General features: G+C 33.4%; 1 protein-coding gene across 3 annotated transcripts in view; it reads left to right on the forward strand.

The window, feature by feature from the left end:
• The window catches only part of Itgav (integrin subunit alpha V), an 88,837-nt gene extending 62,663 nt beyond the window's left edge, over positions 1–26,174 (forward strand). For all 3 annotated transcript variants that reach the window (XM_021725779.3, XM_005324396.5, XM_040294564.1), the window contains 13 exons: positions 1,182–1,319; positions 5,008–5,075; positions 6,048–6,195; positions 6,723–6,815; positions 8,426–8,505; positions 8,886–8,966; positions 9,410–9,515; positions 10,134–10,292; positions 11,097–11,210; positions 20,888–21,001; positions 21,101–21,208; positions 21,811–21,933; positions 22,399–26,174. In XM_021725779.3, the coding sequence (XP_021581454.1) occupies positions 1,182–1,319; positions 5,008–5,075; positions 6,048–6,195; positions 6,723–6,815; positions 8,426–8,505; positions 8,886–8,966; positions 9,410–9,515; positions 10,134–10,292; positions 11,097–11,210; positions 20,888–21,001; positions 21,101–21,208; positions 21,811–21,933; positions 22,399–22,494 (1,428 nt within the window). In that variant the 3' untranslated portion in view covers positions 22,495–26,174. The remainder of the gene's footprint in view (positions 1–1,181; positions 1,320–5,007; positions 5,076–6,047; positions 6,196–6,722; positions 6,816–8,425; positions 8,506–8,885; positions 8,967–9,409; positions 9,516–10,133; positions 10,293–11,096; positions 11,211–20,887; positions 21,002–21,100; positions 21,209–21,810; positions 21,934–22,398) is intronic.
• Positions 26,175–27,703: the final 1,529 nt, after the last annotated feature.

Below are 27,703 nucleotides of genomic sequence, written 5' to 3' on the forward strand. Positions count from 1 at the left end.
TGTAGAATTCAGCACTGAAACTCAATAATTAGAGAATGTAGAAATTGATCAGGAATAAAATTGACTATGTATGCAGCAGTCTGGCTGGGCAAAATAACTGGGGGTGACGAGCAACTTGTGAAGGTTGATACAGCGGGAGCGGCCTTATTGTAGGACAGCAGAGGTATTTATACATAACTGAATACACAGCTTGACTCAATTTAGCATCATCCAGTTATAGCAATCAGTCATTAAGGAATCCTCATTATCTTAATAATTATACACAGCTTAACTTAATTAACATAATCTAGACACAGCAGTCAGTCATTAAGGAATCTCCATCATCTTAATGGCTCGCTGGTGTTCTCAAACCACTCCTCCTGGCAAAGGGCCAGGTGCCATCTTGACTTGTCTGTGCCCCTCAACACACGTATAGGCCATAAAGGTAATCTAAACATTTCAAAGAGATATCATAGGAAATATGGTATGTGATCACAATGTACTTGTGTTATCTTTCCATCACTATAAGAAATACCGGAGGTAATCAACGTATAAGAAGAAAAGGTTTGAAAGGTTTTAGCCCATGATTGGTTGAGCAACCCTGAAGTTTTTAGGACTACAGTGAAGCTGTAATTCTGAAAGAAGTTATGAGGCAGGGCAGTACCACCCACCTCATAGCCAGAAAGCAAAGAGCAAGAGAAAGAGACTGGGGTCCCACAGTCCCTTTCAAGGGCATCTCCAGTGACCTGAGGACCTGACACTAGCTAGGCCAGGCCTCTTAAAGGGTTCCCCACTTCTTCAGTAGTGCCTCCCTAGCGTCCAGGCCTTTATCACATGGACACTTAACATCCAAATGGTAGCAACAGTTTTTAGAAACCAATAGCAAAAAGATAACTTAGGAAATTGAGTTCCTAGGAAATGTAGTTTTAAATAACTTAAGGGTCAAAAAGAGATTATATTGGAAATATATAATTGAATCATTGTGAAAATACTACATATCACAATGTCTAGATGTCACAGAAGCAAAATGTGAATGTAAGTGTATATCCTTCAATGCCATTTAATTTAAATGAATGAGGAAAAGTAGAGGTATTAATTAGACTAGCTTCATAGAATTAGCTGGCTTTGTGTTGTGCATTTGTAGATTTCTCTAGATACTTTAAGTTGATACCATCTTTAATGTGAAGATTTTCCATTTCTAGGATGAATCTGAATTTAGAGACAAACTTACTCCAATTACTATTTTTATGGAGTATCGGTTGGATTATAGAACGGCCGCTGATGCCACAGGCTTGCGTCCCATCCTGAACCAGTTCACCCCTGCTAACCTCAGTCGACAGGTACTGTCTCTCCCAGTGTGCTCCTGCTACATACTGGGATCTTTATTAAGTTCTTATAATTTGTGTTCTTAAATATCATAAGGGATTGCTTTTATAATGTTGGTAGATGTTTAGTTAAATAAGTCAGAGGGGTAGAAATGTGAACTTTCCTGTCAGAGATATTTAAATCCACTCTGACCTTAGTTGTGTGCAGAAAAAGCCAGGGTCACATTTCATATGCATAAAATAATAAAATAATTCAAGGAAAACAACAAAACTCCATTCTTTACGTAGCGTTTTAGTATTTTGCTAAATACCTTTGATATACATCTTTAATATACATTTTGTTTTTAAAGTGTATATAGGTATATATGTATTTACACATTACACCAATATGCATATATAGTATATAATCATTCAGTACATAGGCTAAGTACAAGAACATAAGACTTCAGATTGATATTTTAATTTTAGAAAAACTTGTGAAAAACATGTATTTAAATATATTTAAATATTGTTATTTTCTGTTTCTTCCTTTTATAACATGTTCATATTTTTGGATTGATATTTTTTCCCCATAAAATTCTTTAAACTAAATATAGATTGACCTTTCTATTTTCTTTCTTTCTTTTTTTTTTTTTAACTTTTATTTATAGATTTTTGTGTGGTGCTGAATATTGAACCCAGTGCTTCACAACATGCTAGGCAAACACTCTACCACTGAGCTACAACCCCAGCCCCTCGTCATTTCTTTTTTATTTTCCTTTAAAGGATCTCATGACTTGCTCATTTGGTTTTTGGTTTTTTTAGGGGGTAATTTGAGAGGACTATATAACTACAGCATAAAGCAAGTTTTTAAAAAAAATGTTTAGTTTTTTGTAACTTTTATATTTTAAGAATCCATTTTGTATATCAATAATCATATGCCATTTTATACTATCTATTTCAAGAGAGCCTGTTATATATAGCTCTGTGTTTATATTGTCTAATTTGGTAGGTGTTCAGTGTTATGTTGATTAACAATTTAGTAGTGGACGTCTATGCCTCTTAAGGTCTGTCCGTCAGTATTGTGCTATCTTTCAAAGTTAATTTTTATTAGAAGTTAATTTTAATAATAGGTATGTATTAGTTTTCTAGGGCTTCCACTACAATGTACCATAGAGTGGGGGACTTAAATAACATAAGTTCATTTTCTCACAATTTTGAAGGCTAGAAATCCAAGATCAAGGGGTCACGAGGGTTGATTTCTTCCAAGGCCTATCTCCTTGGCTTATAGATGCTCACCTTCTCTTCTGTTCTCACATGGTGTTTCCTTTTCATGTGTCTGTATCCTAGACTCATCATTTAAGAAGCACAGGTGAGTAATATTAGATTAAGGCCTACCCTAATGACATCATTTTAGTTACTTCTCTAAAGAATGTATCTCAAATACAGTCACATTCTGAGGTACTGAGGAATAGAGCTTCAACATACAATTTGGGCAAATATAATTCAGCCATAACAATATCCAAAATATTATAGTTTTAACTTGTAAGCGATTTAAAAATTGTCAGCAAACTATTTACATTCTGTTTTTTTACTTTCTTCAAAATTCAGAACATATTGTACAATTATAATATATATAAATCCAGATGCTAAATTTTTTTGAAAATTTTTTTATTTAGAATTCATATAATTTATAGTTGAAAAAGATATATGTGCTCAAGTTATTCTAAACATACTAAAAGTTTTTCAGTAAGGGATTTCAATATCAGTTTTTTTAAGTAAAATCAGTTTCTCAGTCACACAAGACAAGTTTCAAGTGCTCAAGGGCCACATTTGGCTTCTACGTGGCTACTTATATTAGTGCAGATCAAAAGCTTCCTTTTTTGCAGTAGGAGATTCAGTGGTTTCTGCAGAAGGAATGGTTATTCCCCCCATTTTTTTTCATTCAAATGTATATCATATGCTTGCTTAGTCCAAGATATTAAGTATAATTCCAGGTATGGTGGCACATGCCTGTAATCCCTGCAACTAAAGGCTGAGGCAGGAAGATCATAAGTTCCAGGCCAGCCTCAGCAATGTAGTGAGACCCCATCTCAAAATGAAAATAAATAGGGCTAAGGATGTAGTTCAGTGGTAGAGCAACTCTGGATTCAATCTCCAGTAGTTGGAAAAAAAAAAAAGAAAGGAGAGATATTAAGTATATAACCGTAGAGATTTGGTTCTCTGGACATAGAAGACATTGCTTTGTGGGTTTCCACTTCTGAAACTATCTTTTCTGGTAACTTGGTTGTTTGTTTGTTTGTTGCTTTTCTTCTATACATTGTCACTTAATTATTCTGTAGTCATTCAGGAATGCTGTGTTCCTGTTGATAATGTTTTAACCACAGCTCCAGTGCCAGCTTAGTTCTTTTCCTACCCTGCAAAGTGGTAGTTAGCCATGTGTTCATTTATCACAGTCTGTGTGACTTACAGAATCACCATAAATTCTCCTAACAATCCTGACCTTTTCTTTTTTCTTGATGCTTATGGCAACTGCTTGCATCTAGTAATTGAATTAATTCCATATATTTTGGGGTTTCATCCCAATTAAATTGGCAATTAGCATTCCTATCAAGTAATTCTATTCCAGGTAACTGCACTTCCCTTGTGACTTAGAAGTATGCAATCATCACCTGTTTTTAAATGATTCCTTTCATCATTCTTTTCCTTTAAATCCTTTTCTCTCTTCTTTTCATCTGCTGCTGGGTATGAAGCCCATTAGATATTAAGAGTAGACAAACCAAGAATTTTCCTTCCTTCTTTTCTCAATTTTTATATTCCTGTTTTCACATCTTATCCAACATATTCTGCACCTTCCATTATTTCTCTTTGGGTTTTTTCCATACTGTTCTATCCAGCACATTCTCCTGGACAGACCTGGATAAGGAAAAGTTCAGATTTTTCTTGTTGTACCTATTCTGGTCATTCTAACACTTCTGGTTCCTTTTCCTTTATTTCTTTCTAAATGGCCATGGACATGCTGCATCATTTTGACCAGTTCTTTCCCCCTTTGGTCCTCCTGTTGTATGGCTCCAGTATATTTTCCGTTTCTTTATTCTTTTGTAGCCATATTTCCAAGACATTGACAGAGGCACACTCTTTAGTGAGGAATTCTAGGGGTTTATATTGCTTAAGTTTACACAACTTAGTTGTAAGCAGAGTCAAAACCTTCAGCCTAGCATGGTGGTGCACACCTGTAATCCCAACTACTTAGGAGGCTGAGGCAGGAGGATCACAAGTTCAAGGCTAGCAATATAGTGAGACCCTGTCCCAAAACAAAATATAAAAAAGACCCAAGGATGTAGCTCAGTGGTAGAGGAGCACTGGGTTCAACCCCTAGTATTGCAAAAAACAAATCAAACAAAACAAAAATGAATCTCTCAATTTTTAATCATTACTTCTATATCAGATTTTATTTCAAAATAGCAATTAAAGTGAGATAAAACTAAAAAAGTCCAAATGTTATGCTATATCCTACTAATATTATTCTTTTTTCTCATTTTTGACAAGCTACACTGACCTGTTTGTAAATAAATGGTTTTTTTAATTCAGGTATACAAACAAGTTGATGAGTGTATATAAATACACATGTGTTCATACATGCCTATACACATATGTACTGATATACACTGCATATGCAACCTGCATTTCTTTTCATGTAGATAAATAAATATTTTTTTTCTAGGCTCATATTCTACTTGACTGTGGTGAAGACAATGTCTGTAAACCCAAACTAGAAGTTTCTGTAAATAGGTAAGTTTTGCTCCAAACAATAAACATTACCGTAAGAAATTCAAATCACAGAGCACATTTTCCTATTCAAAGTACTAATATTTTAATGAGAATTAGTTATATTAGGGAGTAATACATGATTTTATATAATAATAAAGCTATTAATCTTGAACTTAAAAAAATATCTACTTTGTTTTTACTAGTTGCCTAGCTTGACAGATTTGTGACCATTTAGCTTTGGATACTATCACAAAGTAATATGTCATCTTGAAGATATACTTCATTGTAGGAATGCTCTTGACTCAAGCACATCCTTACCATGTTTTATAGCATATACATTAAAAAGATTATTGTAAAAATCATGCTTTTGGAAAATAATTAGGGGATTAAAATTTACATGCAGGGCTGGGATATAGCTCAGTTGGTAGAATGTTTACCTTGCATGCACAAGGCCCTGGGTTCAATCCCCTTCACCACAAAAAAAAAAAAAAAAAAAAAAAGTACATGCTGAGCCAGGCATGGTGGTACATACGTGTGATCCCAGCTACACAGGAGGCCAAAGCCCGAGAATCACCATTTTGAGGCCAGTCTGGGCAATTTAGTGAGACCCTGATTCAAAATTTAAAAAATAGCTGGGAATGTAAACTCAGTGCTTGCCTAGTATGTGTGAGGCCCTAGGTTCAGTCTCCATCCTTTCCCCTCCACCCCAAAAGTACATGCAGAGATATAAAATTACTTCAGTAATAAATATGAAAGCCAGTGATTTATTAGTGGCATCATGGCATTAGTGTTTTCTTTTACAGAGAGAAGTGTTGGACTTGCTCCCAGTATGCTATTTTCTGTTTTCTATTGAACTGTGAAGAAGTCTTAAAATATCTTGAGACACTGTTGAACATGTTGGGGCTGTCTGTGTATTTATCTCTTGTTTCTTTGAACAGCCATACGCTCCCCATGTAGTCTTTTTTCACTGTTTAAATTCATATTAACTTTCAGTGATCAAAAGAAGATCTATATTGGAGACGACAACCCTCTCACATTGATTGTTAAGGCTCAGAATCAAGGAGAAGGTGCCTATGAAGCTGAGCTCATCATTTCCATGCCACCTCAGGCTGATTTCATTGGGGTTGTCCGAAATAGTGAAGTAAGCAAGCTACCTCTTTAAAAATTGAAATGCACTCACAGGTCTTATTAACATTAATGAGCTACTCCCCTATTTAGTGAAACACAGCTTAGCCATTCTACCTAAGGCTGAATTGCTAGACAATAGAGTGCCTATTCTATATAATTCCTTTTAAACCTAATGCTTTACATAATGCATTGATACGACATTTTAAAAATTGCTTGCTAAGTGCCTGAAAATGAGGTCAGAAAGATAAAGTGTCTAAGCCTGTCCATCAATTTATTTGTCAGAGGAACTATGATTATGTATGTAAGTCCTCTAGGGATCTTTCAGAAACACTTTTGCATTTATATGTGGCAATCACACACAGTTCTGACTTCTTATTCCATGTTTGTGGAGATTTATTTTTTTCACTAAAAAAATAAATTTAATATCTAACTGCATGATACTCAGTTGTAACTTTATAATCTTGTGGTTTCTACTTTTTTTTTTTTTTTTAGCCATTAATTTATTTTCCTTTTCACGTCCTTTTTCTTTGTCTAACAAAGGACTTAGCAAGACTTTCCTGTGCATTTAAGACAGAAAACCAAACCCGCCAAGTGGTATGTGACCTGGGGAACCCAATGAAGGCTGGAACTCAAGTAAGACACTTTAATCTAGTGGATTATAGAATACTTTGCTGTTCTCTGCATTGGGCCATAGCATTAAAACAACAAGATCAAAAACATTTCAAAACGGTGTCTTTAATTTGGTTTTTGATTTTGAGTATCATAATTAACAGAGTTCTTTTCAGTTTGAACAAGATACTAAAATAATGAGTTGTGCTATTGTACCGCACTCAATAATCTGCTTTTGATGCTGCCTTTAGTTTAGTAAATGGATGAGAACATGGATTAAGAACTGTTATAGCTGGAGAGGTAGCTTAGTTGGTAGAGTGCTTGCCTAGCATGTAGAAAGCTCTGGGTTCAATCCCTAGCAAGAAACAAACAAACAAACAAAAAAAAAAAACCCAAACAAAAACCAAAAAAAAGGAACTGAAATTTTAATTTTGGTATTTTAAAGTGATGCTTTAATGGATCCTCAAAAACTACTCTGGCAAATATCAGGACTGTCTTCTTAGGAGAGATAGAATCTACTTATTAACTTGAAGCCATGTATTACAGTTCCCACACAGAAGATCAAAGGGAAATTGAGTTGGATCAGGCCCCTTCAGATGGTGGAGCAGGAAGCATAGGAGCTTGAAAAGAAGCAAACACCCAATGGCTCTCTTCCCAAACCTATTTAAAAGGAAACAAAATATACCTCTTATATTTCAGTATAAAGGAAAACATGACAGTCTACGTAGTGTTGCTTTTACAATACAATTAATTTATTTAATGACACATTAATATTGGCAATTTGAGATCTGTGTCACTCTGGAGCTAAACATTTCATATTTCTTGAAGTGTATATTTCTCTAAAAATTATTGTTTTATGTGTATGTTGTCTATGGAAGAGGGCTTGAACAAATACTCTGATCAGTCCTTTTACTTTGTATGTACTCAAAGTTGTCGTTAACAACAGAACATCTTTTTAATTTTTTTGCAACCGTATTTTCTCTAGATCTTTCACTCCCAGCCCATTCAGTGTAGAGAGTTCCTGGTCATTCCAAGTTGTCAGCTCCAGGCTTTCCAAAGTGGAAAGCAGGAGGCAGTTCCCAGGAGGTGCCATTTTTTTTGTGTCATTTGTATTATTTCCAAGAAGACTTCTTTCCTTTACCTTGACTCCTTTGTTTGTGACAGGCAGGAATTAGGATGTTTGTTGCCTGAGGGGTTTGTGAAAGGTGAGAGGAGGAGCAATTCTGGTTCTGGCCAGACTTAGGCTTCTTTTAACTAGCTCCTGTTACTCTGGTAAACCCTCCACTTCTTTCTTCCTACCCCATTAACACAGTTCAGTTGTTAGCTTCCGATTACCGAATCATTGTGCCTAATTAATTAATTGAATCAACAAACATTTACTTTTGCACATTTTAGAAAGATAATTAATATCACAAGGAGGTGTAATTATTATTAGTAATTGTTGTTAAATAGATTCCCTTATGGATTTTATCTTAAATAAGAGATTCAACAGAAAGCCATATTTAATTATCTGTGTTCACTTTTACTATAAACAGTGTATTTTAGGACATTGGTTTTTATTTGGACATTGGATTTGAAATTTCTCATTTTTGTTTAGACTTTGACTAATATTACCATCTTTTCCTCTCTTTCAGCTCTTAGCTGGTCTTCGATTCAGTGTACACCAGCAATCAGAGATGGATACTTCTGTAAAATTTGATTTACAAATCCAAAGGTATGAAAGTACCTTGTGTTACCTTGTAATAACTATTGAGGAAATGTGTTACAGATATATTATATAATATATTTTAAATATTTTTGAATAGTATAGATTAAAACTTCAGTACTTTATAGGATTTTTAAAATCAACATTTACATTTTAAGAATAATATTGTCAATTTTGAGTTTGTAAGACAAAATTAAACATTAAGAAATAAAACTTGATCATCTTCTGGGAATTAAATGCTATCGAAAATAATTGTTTTGACTTAGAAGGTTTTCATTTCTTTGTTGCTTTGAATCTATTCATTTTTAGTTTTGCTGGGTTTGCCTCAATAGGATTTTGATGATGTTTCTGTCCAATTCTGTTCTAAATTTGTTCTTTTTCTTTTTCAGCTCTAATCTTTTTGACAAAGTAAGCCCAGTTGTATCTTACAGAGTTGACCTTGCTGTTATAGCTGCTGTTGAGATAAGAGGGTCAGTATGATTACTAAGTTGAGTATCCTATTGACATGATTGCTTTTGAAATGTAACTGTGAAGCTCAGCCTTCTTTTGGATCATAAATACTCCATGTTAGTGGTACATTACTAAGGCAGGAGATTCTGTTTTAAAAAGATCTTGGATATGTTCCAAAGCCCCAAATATTTATTTGCCAGTCCTCTGAAAAGAAACAAGACATGACAATAATACCCTCAAAATAAGCTTACTGAGATTTTGCACAAATTGACTTTCCAATTTACCTGTTATGTGTAGATTTAATAATAGCAGCTATGGTATCTGTATGCATTCTCTAGTTTTTCCTTTTAATATTCTTTGTTACTGGGTCTAATTTTATTCATTTGAATACAGCATAGTTTTGAAATTGAACTGACCATATCATTTTGATATTCATGGTAGGTTTTCTTTGGTCATTGTTTAGAGTCTCAAGTCCTGATCATATCTTTCTTCCGATTCCAAATTGGGAGCACAAGGAGAACCCTGAGACTGAAGAAGATGTTGGGCCAGTTGTTCAGCACATTTATGAGGTTTGCAGCTGTTGGATTTAAGGGAAACCTAGTGAGAGAGCCAACAAAGAGAACAACTAAGCTATGTTTTAAAATCAATGATATGTAATTTTTATGTAAACCCTGGATAGATTTAGTATGTACCTATGGTGTACCTATATTTCTTTGAATTTTTCCCTATTTATAAGTTTGTTTTCAGTAGATAAAAAGCTTTAAGTGTTTAAAGAAGGTAATTGATATAATTCGTTATTTAAAACCAATTTATTCTACTTGAATAAAAGAATTAGGTCATTGGGTATTTTCCCATGGGCATTTTGCAGTTCTGACTAAAAATTGAAAATGCCTACAGTTAATAATCACAATTTTATTTCCATAGGGTGAAAATTTTTATTATCAATAACTCTTTAATATTTAATATTTAACTCTTTTGTTTATATTTTCATCCTGATACCTGTTACTCTAGAGACAAATGTTGAGTTTGATATTCTTTGTATAAGATTATGTTGTAATTTAGAGTCTATTTTTGGCAACTCTGCTGTTACTCAAATCCTGTTGTTAAATGATTTCTGAAGTTGGCACATGGGAAGGATTATAGAATAAATTTTTGCCTAGGGTATTTACATTTCTTTTCCTCATTAGCTGAGAAACAATGGTCCCAGTTCATTCAGCAAAGCCATGCTAAATCTTCAGTGGCCTTATAAATATAACAACAACACTTTGTTGTACATCCTTCATTATGACATCGATGGGCCAATGAACTGTACTTCAGATATGGAGATCAACCCTTTGAGAATCAAGGTAACCAAGCTATTAAGCACCTCTTCATCATGATTACTTTTTATTGCTTTCTTATTAAACCTGTGAAATGCATGAATAGAACAGTATTTTATTGCATAGGCTTTGCCAAAATATTATAATTCATAACCAATACACTAAGAATTAGATTATTTGTAAAATGGTTAATAATGAATTCTATGAAGTCCTAGTGAACCACATTTATGGAGTGTTTATTAAGCCTTGGAAGATATTCTAAGTGAGTTGATTTGACCTTGGATATATCACATCTTAGTTTATCCAGTGTATAATATTGTTTGAAGACTGTTCTTTTGTTGGAATTTTTATCTTTGGAATAAGATATACTATTTTGCTTATGATTTTCTTAATTTACATGACCTATGAAAATATCATTTTATAGAATATAAAAATATGCTCTAAGACATAGTCATCATCATCCTAGAACATAAATTTCTGTAAGAAGCTATTGCCCAACATGGTTCAAGGAAAGTTAAGAAAACTAAAAAATATGCTCAAAATTAATACTCATCACAGATGTACTTTAGAATTTCAGGGTGTTTCTATGTATTTTCATCCGTTTCCCTTTTAGTTTTGCAATGACAGAGACAGTAATTGCTAGGGATAGCTAATTTTTTAAAGACACATTAAAGACTATATTTTCTGTCCTCACTCTTCTCAACATATTAACTGGTGAATTTTCTGTCACACCAAATTTTCATGCATAATTGTATATAAGAACCTTTTGTCAAAATGTCGATATAAAATGTTTTCCATTATTATTTATCACCTTTTTGCAATGCAATACAGATCTCATCTTTGCAAACAGCTGAGAAGAATGACACAATTGCTGGGCAAGGTGACCGGAACCATCTCATCACAAAGCGAGATCTCGCCCTTAGTGAAGGAGATGTTCACACTTTGGTAAGTGCCATTTCAAGTACATGAACTATAAACATTTGAAAATATGTGATTAAAGGACTGATGCCAAAGAACATTTCAAAAATAACAGCAGCTGTGCTTGAAAGAACTACATATATTTTAAACTGTTCAGTCCTCCTATTTTCTTTTTCCTAGTCAAATTAATGCCAAATTTTTAAGTGATTTGTCAATTGCTGATAAGAATATTTTATGTTCCAAATTATTTTTTCTGATTCTGCTTCTTTTAACTGACCTCTTTCTTTGTCTCATCCTGATCTTTGAGGTTTTAGTATAATACTGTAGAAAGAACCCAGAAGACTTCAATGAAAATATGTTAGAATAACTAACATGATTAACTTTTGTTGAGTGAGATCATGCTGTGACTATGCTTTAAAGGAGTTCATCATTAACTTTGAAAATTAGCAGACCTGCAAACCACCACCACTAAAGAAGCTTTGGAGTGTTTATGTTGAGTACCAATCATTAATTACTTTTATATCAATTCTGTGTTCCTTCTTCATGTTCACCTAGTTCATTCACTTTTGGCTCACTTAATTACTTCTAGGATGCTATTCTCTTCTGGTTGTCAATCTGCCACTTCTAGCTGCTCCTTCTTCTCTGCTTTACCTACATTCACTCACTTGATCTGTGCTGGTTATACTACTGATAGTATTGATCCCAGCCACATTTCAAGAGTTCAACAGTCCTGTGAAGCTAGCAGCTCTTCTATCAAGCAGCATACATATCTCTATATTAATGACTCTGTCATCATGGAAAGTTTTTTTGGACAGTGCTACACCAGGTGATCATATTGAGTCTCATGGTTGTAAATACTATCCGGTGCACAAGAATTTGAATTATATTTCTGACCTAATCCTCTGTATTAAACTCTAAAATCCAATATCCAACTACCAATTAGAACTTTTCTTAAACATCTAATAGTAAAATTTATTCTAAAATTATACCTTGACTCTAAAAGAAAACAGGTGTCAGCCAAGACTGCTGTATTGAACAAAGATATCTTTCAGAATTGATAGAAAGATAAAAACTTTCAATGATAGACATGAACTAATAGAATTCATGACAACTAAGCCAGCTTTCTAGGAAATACTTAGAGATATACTGTACAGAAGAACTCAAAAACTAGCCCCTAAACTGCAAAATAGACCAAGATCATAGAAGAGTAACCAACGAAATGAAAATCAAGACCAAATTAAATATAACAATAACAACAAATGTCAGGAAATAACAACCATTTATCCATAACAACTGAATGTAAATGCTTGCGACTCCCCAGTTAAAAGTATAGAGTGACAGAATGGATTAAAAAACAAGATCTAACTATATGCTGTTTGCAAGAGACTTATCTTATAGGCAAAGATGCTCATAAACTGAAAGTAAAAAGATGGAAAAAAATATTTCCTGAAAATGCAGACCAAAAACAAGTAATAGTAGCTATTTTTAAAAAATATTTATTGGGCTGGGGATGTGGCTCAAGCAGTAGGGCGCTCGCCTAGCATGCGTGCGGCCCGGGTTCGATCCTCAGCACCACATACCAACAAAGATGTTGTGTCCGCCGAGAACTGAAAAATAAATATTAAAAAATTCTCTCTCTCTCTCTCTCACTCTCTCTTTAAAAAAAAAAAATTTATTTATTTTTGTTAGTTTTTTAGGTGGACACAATATCTTTATTTTATTTTTATGTGATGTTGAGGATCGAACCCAGTGCCCCGCGCATGCCAGGCAAGCGCACTACCACCTCTGCCACATCCCCAGCCCAATAGTAGCTATTTTTATATTCTAGATTATAAGCAAAAATTAATAAGAAGAGACAAAATAAACCATTATATCCTAGTAAAGGGAACAATCCTATAAGAAGACATAAAGATAGTATATATACTCCAGATGTCAATGTACCTAATTGTATTAAACAGCGACAACAACAAAAAAATACCTTCTTGACATTAAATACCAATTAGGCCATAATACAATAATACTGGGGGATTTTAAAACATGCCTATCACCAATAGAAAGGTTATCCACACATAAACTCAATAAAGATATTCCCAACCTAAATGATGCTAAAAATCAAACAGACTTACTAGACATCAACAGAATTTCACCCCAAACAACTGAATTTACTTTCTTCTCAGCAGTCTGGGGAACCTTTTCTAAAATACCCCATGTTCTAAATTGTAATGTAAGACTTATTAAATACAAAAATAAATTTGACATAATAAAATTTATTTATAAAATTGATATAATCCCATGTATCCTATTAGATCATTATGGAAAGAAACTAGAAATCAGCAGCAAGAAAAATAATAGGAACCCCATAAACACATGGAAACTGAATAATATTTTTATTTTTTTTATTTTTATTTTTATTTATTTATTTTTTTAAAATATTTTTCTGTTGCACATGGACACAATGCCTTTATTTTGTTTATTTATTTTTATGTGGTGCTTAGGTTTGAACCCAGTGCTTCACACATGCTAGGCAACTGCTCTACCACTGAGCCATAACCCCAGCCCTGAATAATATTTTTAAAAATGAGGAATGGATCAGAGGATAAATTTTTATAAACAAATGAAAACAGAGATAAAACACATCAAAATCTCTAGGACAGTATGAAAGCAGTTCTAAGAGGAAAATTTATAGCATTGAGTGCCTACATTAAAAAATTAGAGATATTTCAAATAAATAAGAGTATGTTCCACCTCAAGATCTCAGAAAATGGAGAACAAACTAATTCCAAAATCAGTAGAAGACAGGAAATAATATCAGGGCCAAAATTAATGAAATTGAGAATAAAAAAAATACACATGATCAATACAACAGAGTTGGTTCTTTTTTTTTTTTTGAGCCATGTCGCCAGCCCTATTTTGTATTTATTTAGAGACAGGGTCTCACTGAGTTGCCTAGCACCTTGACATTGCTGAGGCTGACTTTGAACTCTATCCTCCTGTCTCAGCCTCCAGAGCTGCTGGGATTACAGGTTTGCACCACTGCACCCAGCCAAGAGTTGGTTCTTCAAAAAAATAAATAAGTTTGATAAAACCTTAGCCAAACTAACCAAAAGAAAGAAAATGCAAGTAGACAAAATTAGAGATGAAAAAGGAAATATTACTACAGAAACTTCTGAAGTCAAAAGGATCATTAGAAACTGTTTTGAAAACTTACACTCCAATAAACTGGAAAATCCAGATCACACTGACAAATTTCTAGGCACATTTTCTTGCCCAAATTGAGCCAGGAAAATATAGAAAACCTAAACAGACTGATATCAAGTAATGGAATTGACACATCAATTAAAAAATCTTCCAAGAAAGACAAGGCCAGGACCAAATGGATTGTCAGCCGAGCTCTATCAGACCTCTAAAGAAGAACTAACACTAGTCTTTCTCAAATCATTCTACGAAATTGAAAGGGCAGGAATAGTTCCAAATATATTCTATGAAGTAGTAAAACCCTGCTACCAAAACTAGAAAAACTAGGAAAGAAAACTATAGACCAGTATCCCTAATGAACATAGATGCAAAAATTCTTAATAAAATATTTAGCAAACTGCATTCAATACATATCAAGAAGATAATATACCATGTTCCAAGTTGGTTTCAACCAGGGATGCAAGATTGGTTCAACATATGCAAATCAATAAATATAATTCACTACTTAAATAGAATTAACAACAAGAACCATATGATTATCAGAATAGATGAAAAAAAGCACTGATTTATGTTCAAATGCTGGAGAAACTAAGAATAGAAGAAACTTACTTCAATATTTTAAAAGCTGTATTTGACAAAGCCATATTGCACAGAGAAAAGCAGCTTTTCCTCTAAAATCAGGAACAAGAGGAAGATGTCTATCATCACATCTATTCAATGTAGTTCTTGAAACTTTAGCCAGAGAAATCAAGCAAGAGAAGGAAATTAAAGGAATACACACAGAAAAAGAAGTCAAATTATCTCTGTTTGCTGATGACATGAACTTACATCTAGAAGACCCAAAAAATTCCACCAGAAAACTCCTAGAGATGATAATGAATTCAGTAAAGCAGCAGTATACCAGATCTACACTCATAAATCAATAGCTTTCATATACTCTAACAATGATTCTGCTGACACAGAAATCAGAAACACTATTCCATTCACAATGACTAATAAACAAAAAAACTTGGGTATTAATCTAACCATGGAGGTGAAAGATCTGTACAATGAAAATTATAGAACACTGACTGAAGAAAGAAATTGAAGAAAACCTTAAAAGATGGAAAGACCTCCCATGTTGTTGGATAGGCAGAATTTATATTGTCAAAATGACAGTTTTGGGGCTGGGGTTGTGGCTCAGTGGTACAGCTTGCATATGCAAGGCCCTGGGTTTTATCCTTAGCATCACATAAAAATAAATAAAATAAAGGAAAGCAATCCTGAGCAAGAAGAGTAATACAGGAGACATCACAATATCTGATCTCATATTATACTACAGAGCTATAGTAACAAAACCAGCATGGTATTGGTATCAAAATAGATATGAATTCCAATAGAATGGAATAGAGGAGACAAAGACAAAACCACACACTTACAGCCATCTGATAAATAAGAAAGGTGCCAAAAAATATATGATGGAGAAAAGGTAGCCACTTTAACAAATGGTGCTGGGAAAACTGGATAGCTGTATGTAGAAAAAATGAAACTAGATTCCTTTCACACTGCACAAAAGTCAAATTGAAGTGGAGCAGAGACTTTGAATTAGAATTGAATTATACTAGAAACTTTGCAACTGTTAGAAGAAACCACAGGATCAACACTCCATCATATTGGTATAGGCACTGATTTCCTTAAGAAGACCTAAAGGTCAAGAATTAAAACCAATAATCAATAGTGGAAAGTCATCTCAAATTAAAAAGCTTCTTCACAGCAATGGAATAATTAAGAGCATGAAAAGAAAGCCTACAAAATGGAAGAAAAATCTTTGCCAGCTATTCCTCTGTGCATTAACATCCAGAATATGTAAAGAACCCAAAAGTTCAACACCAAAAAAAAAAAAAAAAACAAAACAAAAAACCAAATAATCAAAAAACAATCTTATCAAGAAATGGGCAAAAGAACTAAACAGGCATTTCTCAAAAGAAGAAACACAGGCCTGGGGTTGGGGCTCAGTGGTAGAGCGCTCGCCTAGCATGTGCGAGGCCCTGGGTTTGATCCTCAGCACCACATAAAAATAAATAAAATAAAGGTATTGTGTCCAACTACAACTAACTAAATAAATATTTTAAAAAAGAGAAGAAGAAGAAACACAGATGGCCACCAAATACATGAAAAAATTCTGAACATCTCTAGCAATCAGGGAAATGCAAATCAAAACTACACTGATATTTTTTTTATTCCAATCAAAATGGCAATTATCAAGAATACAAATAATAGTAAACGTTGGTGAAGATGTGGGCAACATCATACTTCTTGATGAATTTGCACATTAGTACAACCACTCAGGAAAGCAGTATGGAGATTCCTCAAAAAGACCAGCATAGAACCACTATATATGACCTAGCCATCCCACTCCTTGGTATTTATGGAACCAGTCAGATTCCTGTCAATAGATGAATGGATAAAGAAAATGTGTTATATATACACAACGGAGTTTTTATTCAGCCATAAAGGAGAATGAAATGATGGCATTTGCCAGTAAATGGATGGAACTAGAGAACATCATGCTAAGTAAAATAAGCCAGACTCAGAAAATCAGGGGTCAAACATTTTCTTTCATATGCACAAGCTAAAACAAAGTAAGCGAAGAAAAGTGGGAAGTCGAATATCATAAAGATATAGGGAAGACCAGTGGGGTTAGAAGGAGATCAAGAGGGAGGGAGAATGGAAGGGAAAGGGGAGGAAATGCAGAATGAATTTGACAGACTTACTCTGTGTACATGTATTAATATACCACAGTGAATTCCTCCTTTATGTATACCTATAAAGTACCAATCAAAAACAAATGAGTGAGTGAAAGGAAGAGGAACAGAGTAGAGGAAGGAGTAAGGGAGGAAAAGTGAGAGTTCCTGGGACTAAAATGGATTAAATCAAATTACATGCAGGTATGACTGTGTCAAAATGAACCCAGTTATTATATATAATTATAATGCTGTAACAAAAGAAAAAAATAAAAATAGACCCTGGAGTTTTCTGAACTCTGCTCTTTCCATAGTGATCCATGTTGCGTAAATATCCACTCCATTCTCTGTTCAAACCTGCATCTTCTCTTTTTTCTCAAATCGCACATCTTACATTTCAGCCAATTCAGTCTATATCTATTTTCAAATAACTCAGAATCTGACCCCTTCTCAACAGCTCCACCACTTTTACAACCTAACCCAAGCCACCTTCTTCTCTTGTTTGGACTATTGCTAAACCCTCACTTGATCTCTGAGTACTTTCCTTCTTCCCTCTGCAGTTTATTCACCACACAGAATCCATGTGATCTTTTCAACTATAAGTCAGGTCATGTCACTCCAGTGCCTTCCCATCTAATTAAAAAGAAAATTAAAAACAAACCAAAAAACCCCAGAGCCTACACAGCCTTTAAGCTTATCATGACTAGAGTCTGCCTCCTTCTCTGCCGGCCCCCTGTGCTTACGTGCCCACCTTCTCTCTGTGTCCACCTGGCTTTTTATTGAACCACCACAGCATGTTTCTACCTCCAGATTTTGAAAACTGCTCTTGCAGTTCCTAAAATGATTTTTGTCCAGATAGCCCTGTGACACATTTACCCATTTCTTTCTGGAATACTAACATGTCAAATTATGACAGTGGATATATGTGTCCTCTTGTGTCTGGCTTCTTGCACTTAAGATTCATTGATGTAGCATGTGTGAGTACTGCATTCATTTTTATAACTGCATAATGTTCCACTGTGTAGATACTACCTTTTGTTTATTCATTCACTAATTTGATGGAAATTTAGATTGTTTTTACTTTTTGTCTGTTTTTAATAGTGCTGCTGTGAATATTCATGCAAAAGTTTTTATGTGGACATGTGTTTCAGTTCCCTTGGGAATAAACCTAGGAATGAAACAACTGGGGTATATAGAAATTTTGTGTGTAACTTTTTGAAGAAACTGTTTTCCAAAGTGGATCCCAGCACTCAGGACGCTGAGTTAGGAAGATCACTTGAGCTTAAGAGTTCAAAACCAGACTGGGCAGCATAGCAAGACCTGTCTCAAAACAAAACAAATGTCTGCATCATTTACATTCTCAACAAGCAGTATATGATGCTTCCAATTTCTCTACTAGTCATTGTCTTGTTTTTGTTGGATTGTTTTTAATTTTTCATCCCATTTGGTGTGAAGCACTATTTCATTGTGGTTTTTATTTGCAATTCCCTATTGACTAACATTGCTGAGCAAAATATACAAATTTTCATTTGTATATCTCTTTTGGAAAAATGTCTCTTAAAATCCTTTGTCCACTTTTAAATTGTTTTTTCACCCCTATCTTTTATTATTGAGTCGCAAAGAGTTCTTTATATGTTCTGGATACCATCTCTATTAGATATATGATTACACATATTTCCTCTTATTTTGTGTGAGTTTCCACTTTCTTGATGGCATCCTTTGATGCACAAAAGTTTTTAAATATAAGAAGCTCAGTTTATCTTTGTCATCTTTTGTTGCTTATATTTTCAAACCATAGCTGGGCATGGTGGCACATGCCTGCAATCCCTGGTTTGGGAGGCCGAGGCAAGAGGATGGAAGTTCAAAGCCAGCCTCAGCAAAAATGAGGCTCTAAGCAACTCAGTGAGACAGACTGTGTCCCTAATTAAAATGAACTGGGGATGTGGCTCAGTGGTTGAGTGTCCCTGAGTTCAATTTCTGGTACCACCCCTCCCAAAATTATAAAACCATCAATAAGGAAAAGGTTATAAAATTTACATCTAGGTTTTCTAGTTTTCTAAATTTTACTCCTATAGCTCTTATATTTACATCTGTTTGTTTTGAGTTAATTTCTGTATGTTGCACGAGGTAGGGGTTCCAATTCATTCCTTGCATGTGATTGTTTAGTTGTCTGGGCCTTATTTATTGAAAAGATAAATGGCTTAGGCATCCTTATTGAAGATAGAGTGGTCATAGATATGTTTGGGTTTATTACAATCCCATTTTACTTTTTGCATTATTATAACACATATTAACTCTATTGAGGTTCACTGTGATATTTCCATACATGCACACATTGTGCATTGATCATGTCCCTCTTCTCCCTTTGCTGTCCCTAATGTCACACCCTTCCCTGTCCCTAGTAATCCCTCTTCTGCTTTCTCAGTTCTATTCCATTGTCCCATGTGTGTTTTCTTGATGCCAAAGCCAAATTGTTTGGATTACCATAGCTCTGCAACAGTAAGTTTTGAATTTGGGAATTGTGAACCATCTAATATTTTTTTATTTTGCAAGATTGTTTTGGCTCCGTGGGTTTTTTTGCAGTTCTATATGAATTGTAGGAAGAGCTTGTACATTTCTTCAAATAAAGGTCATTGAAATCTTGAGAGAAGTTTTGTTGAGCCTGATCAGAAACTTGAAGTGTATTACCATCTTAAAATATCATGTCTTTATATCATTGAACACTAGCTGTCTATTCATTTAGTTTTTCTTTGATTTTAGTAATATTTTGTTGTTTTCATTGTACTATTCTTGCATTTATGTAGGTTTTAGTTATGTTATTCCTGTGTATGTTGTTCTTTTTGATGCTGTTTTTTTTTAATTCTTAATTTTCTTTTTGGATTTTTTTATTGCTTATATTTTTATGTTGATCTTGTGTCTTGTACTTTTCTGTACCTGTTAGCTTTTATTAGTTTTGGGGAGTATTATTTAGTGTTTTCTATATATAAGATGTTGTCAGCTGCAAAGAGAGAGCTTTTATTCATTCTTTCATTATGTTCTTATTGCCTAATTGTCCTGACTAGAACCTTACATACAATGTTGACTGGAATGGCATGAGTGAGAAGTCATCCTTGTGTTGCTTGTGGTCTTAGAGACAAATATCCAGTGTCTCACCATTAAGAGTGGTGTTAGCTGTGGGAATTTGTAGATGCCCTTTGTCAGATCTAGGGAGTTCACTTCTGTTCCTGTCCATTCATTGGTGGTACCACTTATTAGATAGCAATTGCTATGAGGTATATGCATGTGATCTGTTTAATGCACTGTGACAGGTACACAGAAGGTGATATATATTTGTTTTCTTTGGTTACCAGCCTTCAAGTTACTGATTAAAAACATCAAGTGTGGCAGAGGTCATCAGCTTGCTATTAGATTTCTACAGGCCTGACATACAATAACCACTAAAAATTCACTTGCTTTCCTTTTCTTTTGCACTGGGATATTGTGATCTGATTTTCATGCTCTGTGTTACCTTAGGAATGTTGAGTTCTAGCTGTAAAAACAAGTCTTTAAGTTATAGGTTTTATCCTTCTATAACCAATCACACTAAAACCAACCTCTTCATTACAAAAATCAGTCTTAACTATTAGTCTAATTATTTTAAGCATTAATTCCACAAGACAAACAAATCTAGATAATCTCTCTTTGGCCTTTACATAAAAATAATAAAATACAATGTATAATATTTAAATGTTGCAGAGATTATGGAATGCCTCTTTTTTGGGGTAAGTAAATCATTTGTTTTGACAGGGTTGTGGAATTGCTCAGTGCTTGAGGATTGTCTGCCAGGTTGGACGACTAGACAGAGGCAAGAGTGCAATCCTGTACGTAAAGTCTTTACTGTGGACTGAGACCTTTATGAATGTAAGTAGACATATGTAACAGCATATTTATCCACTTTTTTCCAAAGAAATCAAAAAGGTCTGACATCTGGAAAATCATCTTTGTGTTATTTCCATGCAGAAAGAAAACCAGAATCATTCGTATTCTCTGAAGTCATCTGCTTCATTTAATGTCATAGAGTTTCCTTACAAAAACCTTCCAATTGAGGATATCTTCAACTCCACATTAGTAAGTTATTGGTTTAGGGAAACAGGATAAATATACTCCATTCAAAGACCTTAATTGTTTAAAAACATTTTTTTATTTTTTAATGGCACTTCAACTATTTTGATATTTAAAGTAATGGAAGAGTTATTTGATAGGATTATAACCTTTTTAAAAATAGTATTATTCTACTATTCCAACCTAGATTTATCAAAACTAGACTTTTACTGTCACATCTTGTCTTATATAAGAGAGTTTTTAGTATATACTAAATTATGTGGGGTATTTTTAAGGATATTTTCTTCCCATTAAATTAGAAAGTGTGAAATTCACTGCAACAAGTGAAGGCATTTGGAAGATTTTTTAGGATTGAAAATGAGATCAGCCATCATACGTAAATGGCTGGACTGGAATATTTAGAAATCATTTTAAATGTAATTGGAAATTATTCTATTGTTGAGAATTTTATGTGTATATTTATACTTTGATACCAAACATGTGACCACCAAATTATGTATGCAAAAAAAGCATTCAATGTGACTACTGTAAAATTTAACATCACCCAAGTACTTAGTCGTCTATAAATTATTTTTAAGACTAAAGATCTTTTTTTTTTTTCCTGACAGGTTACCACTAATGTCACCTGGGGCATCCAGCCAGCCCCCATGCCTGTGCCTGTGTGGGTGATCATTTTAGCAGTTCTGGCAGGATTGCTGTTGCTGGCTGTCTTAGTTTTCGTAATGTACAGGGTACGTAATGGACTTAGAAAGAGGGAGGAAAGGAGGGAAGAAAACAGAAGAAAATGGGGAGGGAGGGAGAGAAAGAAGGATTAAAAAGAAACAAGGGAAGGAAGAAAATGGCATAATGCTATGACTTATTTAAAGGAAGAGAAATTGCATACAGTTTTATGTAAATCTTCTTAGTTATAATATAGTCACTAAAAAAAGTATTTTGGGGGGGAGAGGATTTCATGAAAATTGAAGAGGGACCAGTAGGAATTAGGAAAGGAACTAGGAAGAGGGAGGAGAGCTAGGAAAGGGGAGATACTGGGGAATAATATTGAACAAATTATCATGTTATATTGTGTGCACCTATGACTATATATCAGTAAATCTCACTATTTGGTATAATTATAATGCACTAAGGAAAATATGGGAAAATATTATTAGTTTTCTATGTTGAGGTGAAAATAATGTTTTTACTTCAACCGACAGATGGGCTTTTTTAAACGTGTTCGGCCACCTCAAGAAGAACAGGAAAGGGAACAGCTTCAACCTCATGAAAATGGTGAAGGAAACTCAGAAACTTAACTGTGATTTTTGAATACTGCATCCTAGATCACTAGAATTACCAGCTTGATTGTAGAGTTCAATTTCCTTCATGAGGAATAAAATTATAAGACTTCTGCTGAAGGTACTCAGTGACTTCCGTCTAACCACAAAATTGAGAGCAATATTTGTTGCCCTTCTCTTTATAAATAAGTTCAGACAGGTTCATACACATACATTGCCCTAGATATTTAAATAATAAAATTTCACGTGATGGTTTTTATTCAATGTACATAAGACAGGTAGTGCCTCACTTACTACTTTATATAAAATAGTATCTATTACAATTTTCATTTCTGATTTAGTATTTTGGGTTTTGCTGCTTATTGTTGTTGTTTTAAAGTAATCTAAATTTGGACCTTAGCATTCACATTTTTTTTTTGTACAGGTACTTAATACATATTACACTACAGTTGACTTGTAAAGCTACTAAAAGCTTTGTAATTACCTGAACTTGGATTTTAATATCTGTTACATAGTAGAACTTTTTAAAAAATTTATGATACCACCAGAATTATTTCCTGGAAACTGGGTGTTTAGGTTTAGCTCAGTGGTTGCGCATGTGCTTAGCATATATGACCTTGAGTTCAATCCCCAGCCCTGGGGAGAAGTTTTTTCTGTAATAATAACGGTACAATGTTTTAATATGAAAATTGGGTACATGTGATTAATTTTTATTTATATTTAATCCGTAATCTGTTTTATTACTTTAATTTGTATAGTTTAAGTCCTACAAGAAATCCTTTAAGCCAACCTATATAAAAATGTAGTCTGTATTCAAAAATACCTTTTTGTGTATGTAATAGTGTAATTTCAGCTCAATATCCTGATGGTTAAAGCCATACGAAGTTGGAAATCATTTCCAAAGCACATCTATCCCATTGTTTTCATCTGGCTATTTACAATACACTTAAAGAAAGCATTTTAATTGAAAGACTATTACTTTATTAATAGTATGTTCTTAGATTAGAGTGGAGTCTTTAGTTATTAATTTATTTTCCTCCTATATATGTATTTTTCCTTGTATTTCTAAAATTCTTGCAATAACGGGTCAAGATCATTTTCATTACAGACAGGAACCTGAGTCCCCATTCCCACCCCATGAGAAATTCATGAGATCAAAACTCTTCAGGTAGCTCCATGGTTTACTTCTAGCAGTAGCATGACGCTACTCCCATGGGTGGTTCCTCAGTTTAATCAAGGTAATGTGCAAAACCAGTCTCAGTTATCAGAATAACTACAAAAAGGTATTTTTATAAGCTGTTCAACTTATTGAAAACCTTTTAAAGCTTTCTAAAGTTTTTTCTTTTTTAACAGAAATTACTTTTTTAATAAAAGCAGCATAGGCAGCAAGTTGTAGTTTTATATGCCTGCAGCGTGGTGAATCTTCTGGTGGAATGTATGATTTATTCACAGTTCCTCAAGGCCTAGGGATGACTTTTAATTATCCCTATTTTGTGCAATTACATCATGTTGTACTCAAGAAATTAAGACTTTAGTAGCTTTTTAACTGCTGTCCTCATTAGGCAATGATAAATGTTTCCCTTAAATAATTGACTATTTTTTTCTGTATTTTAAAAATAATTGCAATTTATCTTGCCATATTGTGTTATATAAGCACAAGTGAATGATCTGAACTGGAGAATATATTCACAAAGTAGAACCACATTTAGATGCAAGTTAGAACACAGAAAAAAACTTGTATTTAGCTTTAGTGAGTTTTAAAATTAATGGGTTTTGGAATGTAGAATTTATTAGTAGCTTGAAAGATCTCAATCATATGCAATAAGTATTTTTATTGCCAATAAATTTAAATTCTTTTAAGAAAAAAATATTTTTATCCTAGGGCCAATTGTTGCCTACCACCAAGCAGTCACTAAGTTGGTCTATAGCAACTTTTTCCATATTTGTTTTTCCATCTAAGAGCTGTCATTTATAAAAATACACTCTGAATAGAAATTCATTCTTCAGTAGGTATTAGTATTTGCTTTCATTTAGTCTTTTCCTTTTATGAACTCTATCTCAAGGAATTTCTATTGGAGATTGAAAGATGCTGTAGTTGGAAATTAACAAGATGTTTTAAATTGCTTTTATGAAATGTAGTATTAGGTAATAGTATGGATTTTCTTTCAAAAATGAACACATATATCTCTACAAAAATATGGAGTATAATTTGAAAGTCTATTCTGAGGAAAATGTTGGGATTATTACCCTAAAGTGGCACATGAGTATATTTGACTAAATAATAATAAAAAAAATAGTTCTATGGAATCTATTTTAGTTGTCAAACATTTCAAATACTACCGTATTTGTGATTTATTGAAAATTAAAATTAATTTCAAAGTAGAAAATTCTCATTATTCTGAGAATTTTTAAAAAATGAGTTAGAAGATATTAAAACCATTTGCCATAGTTGAGAAATATTGATACTGATATTGGTTTCTTTTTTAGGGTATTCATTTTGGAATTGGTATTTTGAGAAAATTTGTGTGAGGGTCACTTTTTTCATTTTCCTTTCTTTTATGATCAATTATCAAAAATTCTGATCAATTCTTTGTCATTGTAAAAGGTAAACAAATTAGAATGTCATTGCCACATTTATGCCTGTGTTATGAAATTACTTATTCATAATTAATTCTCGTGAATATCATATTTATATTTATATAAAGAGAAAATCCAAGTGTTGATAAAAGAGAGTATATTGGCTTCTTTAAGAGAGCTGAGAAAGATTTTTGATATTGAATCATGACCCTAAGAAGAGATTTATGGGGCACATTTATAGTATATAGCAAATCAGCTAGTTTTTGTAAAGCAAACAGAATGTGAAGTTGATATACGTTACTCTGTTGATGAGCCGGATGGACAAGAAGAGGTTGTTGTTATACCTGTGGTGTGGCCATTGCCTATCTCAGTGTCAGCTTGTTTGTACTCTTGGATAAATTGCATAGCTAGTAATTTGATAAATAACAACAAAAAAATCTGATAAATTAATTATGGGATCCAAAAAGTAAATGAAATTAATTAATATATCTGTGCTTTGGAAAAATTTCCTTTTAACCTGTCGAATGATGAGTTTGAACAATGAACTTTTGGATATGCAGCATGGAATATGTTCTTGTATTTTATTGTAATTTCTGATACCTAATGAACTTCTTGGAAAAGGTGTTGAATCTTTGGTGGTTTTCGTTGTCATTGTTATCAAGTGCAATATAACAATGTAACCAAACCTAGCTAATATCAAATTTATCATTAATTTAGTAAGCCTAAAGAGCAGAGATTTAGTAGTATTTCTGTTAGTGGGAAAGAATGTTTCTGCTGTGGATGTACAAAGAAGTTATTTGCCCTTAAACACTCCATTCTATGGTTTATTTCAGGCTGAATATGAACTGTTCCTTACCAGCTTTGAAACACTTTGAAATATCTTAAGGTAACTTGGAAGCTGTATATATTAAAATAATTTGCTACCTAAGTAACACAGAAAGTAATCATCTTTATTTAGCTTCTCTTGTGATCACCCACATTGGGTGAGACATGAAATGAGTTTTTTCCTCAAATCTGTCATTTGCTAACTTGGTTTGAGTTAGTGAAAGCTGATACAGTGTTCTGCTTAGTTTCCCATGTGTACCTTGTGACTGTACAATAAACTTGAGCGTATGGTGCCACCTTTGTGTATGGACTTTATTCTTTTCTTGTATGATGTTTTATTTTTTTAATAACATGAGCCAGCACTAATGCATCAAAGGGGTGACCTCAAAGTGGTGACATCTCTCTAAAAGTTAAAATTCTTAGCAGTGTTAAAGGAAACACACACACACACACACACACACACACACATGCACATGGGAGCCTAATGTTAAAATATACCCTTAGAAAGGGAAACATTTATTTGCCTGAAATGTAAGAATCCTTTACTCAGTGGTTGAGTGCCTGGCTAGCATGTACTAAGTTCAGGGATTGATCCTAAATACCACTTAAAAAAGGAGAGGAAAAAAAAAAAGAATCCTTTGATTTCCAAACAAACTGAATTATGTCTGAATTTCATTACATGGATCTTTTTTATTACATTATCAGATGACTTTAAAATTGTACATTTCTAGGCTGTGGTTATAGCTCAGTGGTAGAGTGCTTGCTTAGCAGGTGTCAGGCACGGAGTTCAATCCTCAGCACCACCTAAAAATAAAATAAATAAAATAAAGGTATTGTGTCCATTTAAAACTAAAAAATTAAAAAACAAATAAACTATATATTTCTTTTTTGTTTCATAATTTTGTAATATATATCTCTAATTCTAGCAGAGGTTGAGTATACCTAATGCAAAATCTGAGATCCAGAATGCTCCAAAATCTGAAACTTTCTGACAGTGACATTGAGGCTCAGTCTCAGGATGCTTAACTGGTAATTTTCATGCAGATATTAACAAATCTCAAAAATTCCCACATCTGAAACATTTCTAGTTCCAAGCATTTCAGGTAAGGGAAATATAAGCTGTCATTTTATAACTTTCTACAAATAGATTGGTGAATTATTGGGTCATTTTGAATAACATATTTGATGGTTTTTCTCTTAAGTTTATTTTATTCAAAAAATCATTTGTTCTTAAAATTGATATGATTTGTTAAAAAGCACTCATATTTTAGTTTCAAAAACAAATTAATTATGATACAAGAACAAATATTACAAAACCTATTTTTATTCATTCAATTTTGAAATAAAATACTTTTTATACAACATACAGCAGTTTGCTTTTCACTGAGGAAGTGGAGAGTGATCAATTTTATATTGTTAAAGCAATTTCCAATAAAAGTTACCATGGGAAGTTATAGATCAACATAAACATGACATTTTGTTAGTATCTGTTTAATGCTTAAAAACAAAATGCTTAAAAACTACATATGTGTATAATCTACACTCAGGTATAGATTATAGATTTTAGGTTGCACTTGATGACTACATATGTTCTGCCATTAGAGAGGTCTTGTCAGAGACAAAGCAGGTAGGTTAGTTTTAGCAGCAGCTGCAACTTTATACGGCAGTAGTTATGCCATTGTTTTTTTTTTAATCAATTTTTTAAAATCATTTAAAACTATGAAAGAGAAATGGAAAAATTAGTATAGCAGTAAGAAAAGACTAAGTAAAAAAAGTGACAAATTTTTGGCTTAATCATCCAAAATATAAAATATACAATATTTAT

This window comes from Ictidomys tridecemlineatus, chromosome 7, assembly GCF_052094955.1.
Source record: "Ictidomys tridecemlineatus isolate mIctTri1 chromosome 7, mIctTri1.hap1, whole genome shotgun sequence".
Classification (NCBI taxonomy): Eukaryota; Metazoa; Chordata; class Mammalia; order Rodentia; family Sciuridae; genus Ictidomys; species Ictidomys tridecemlineatus.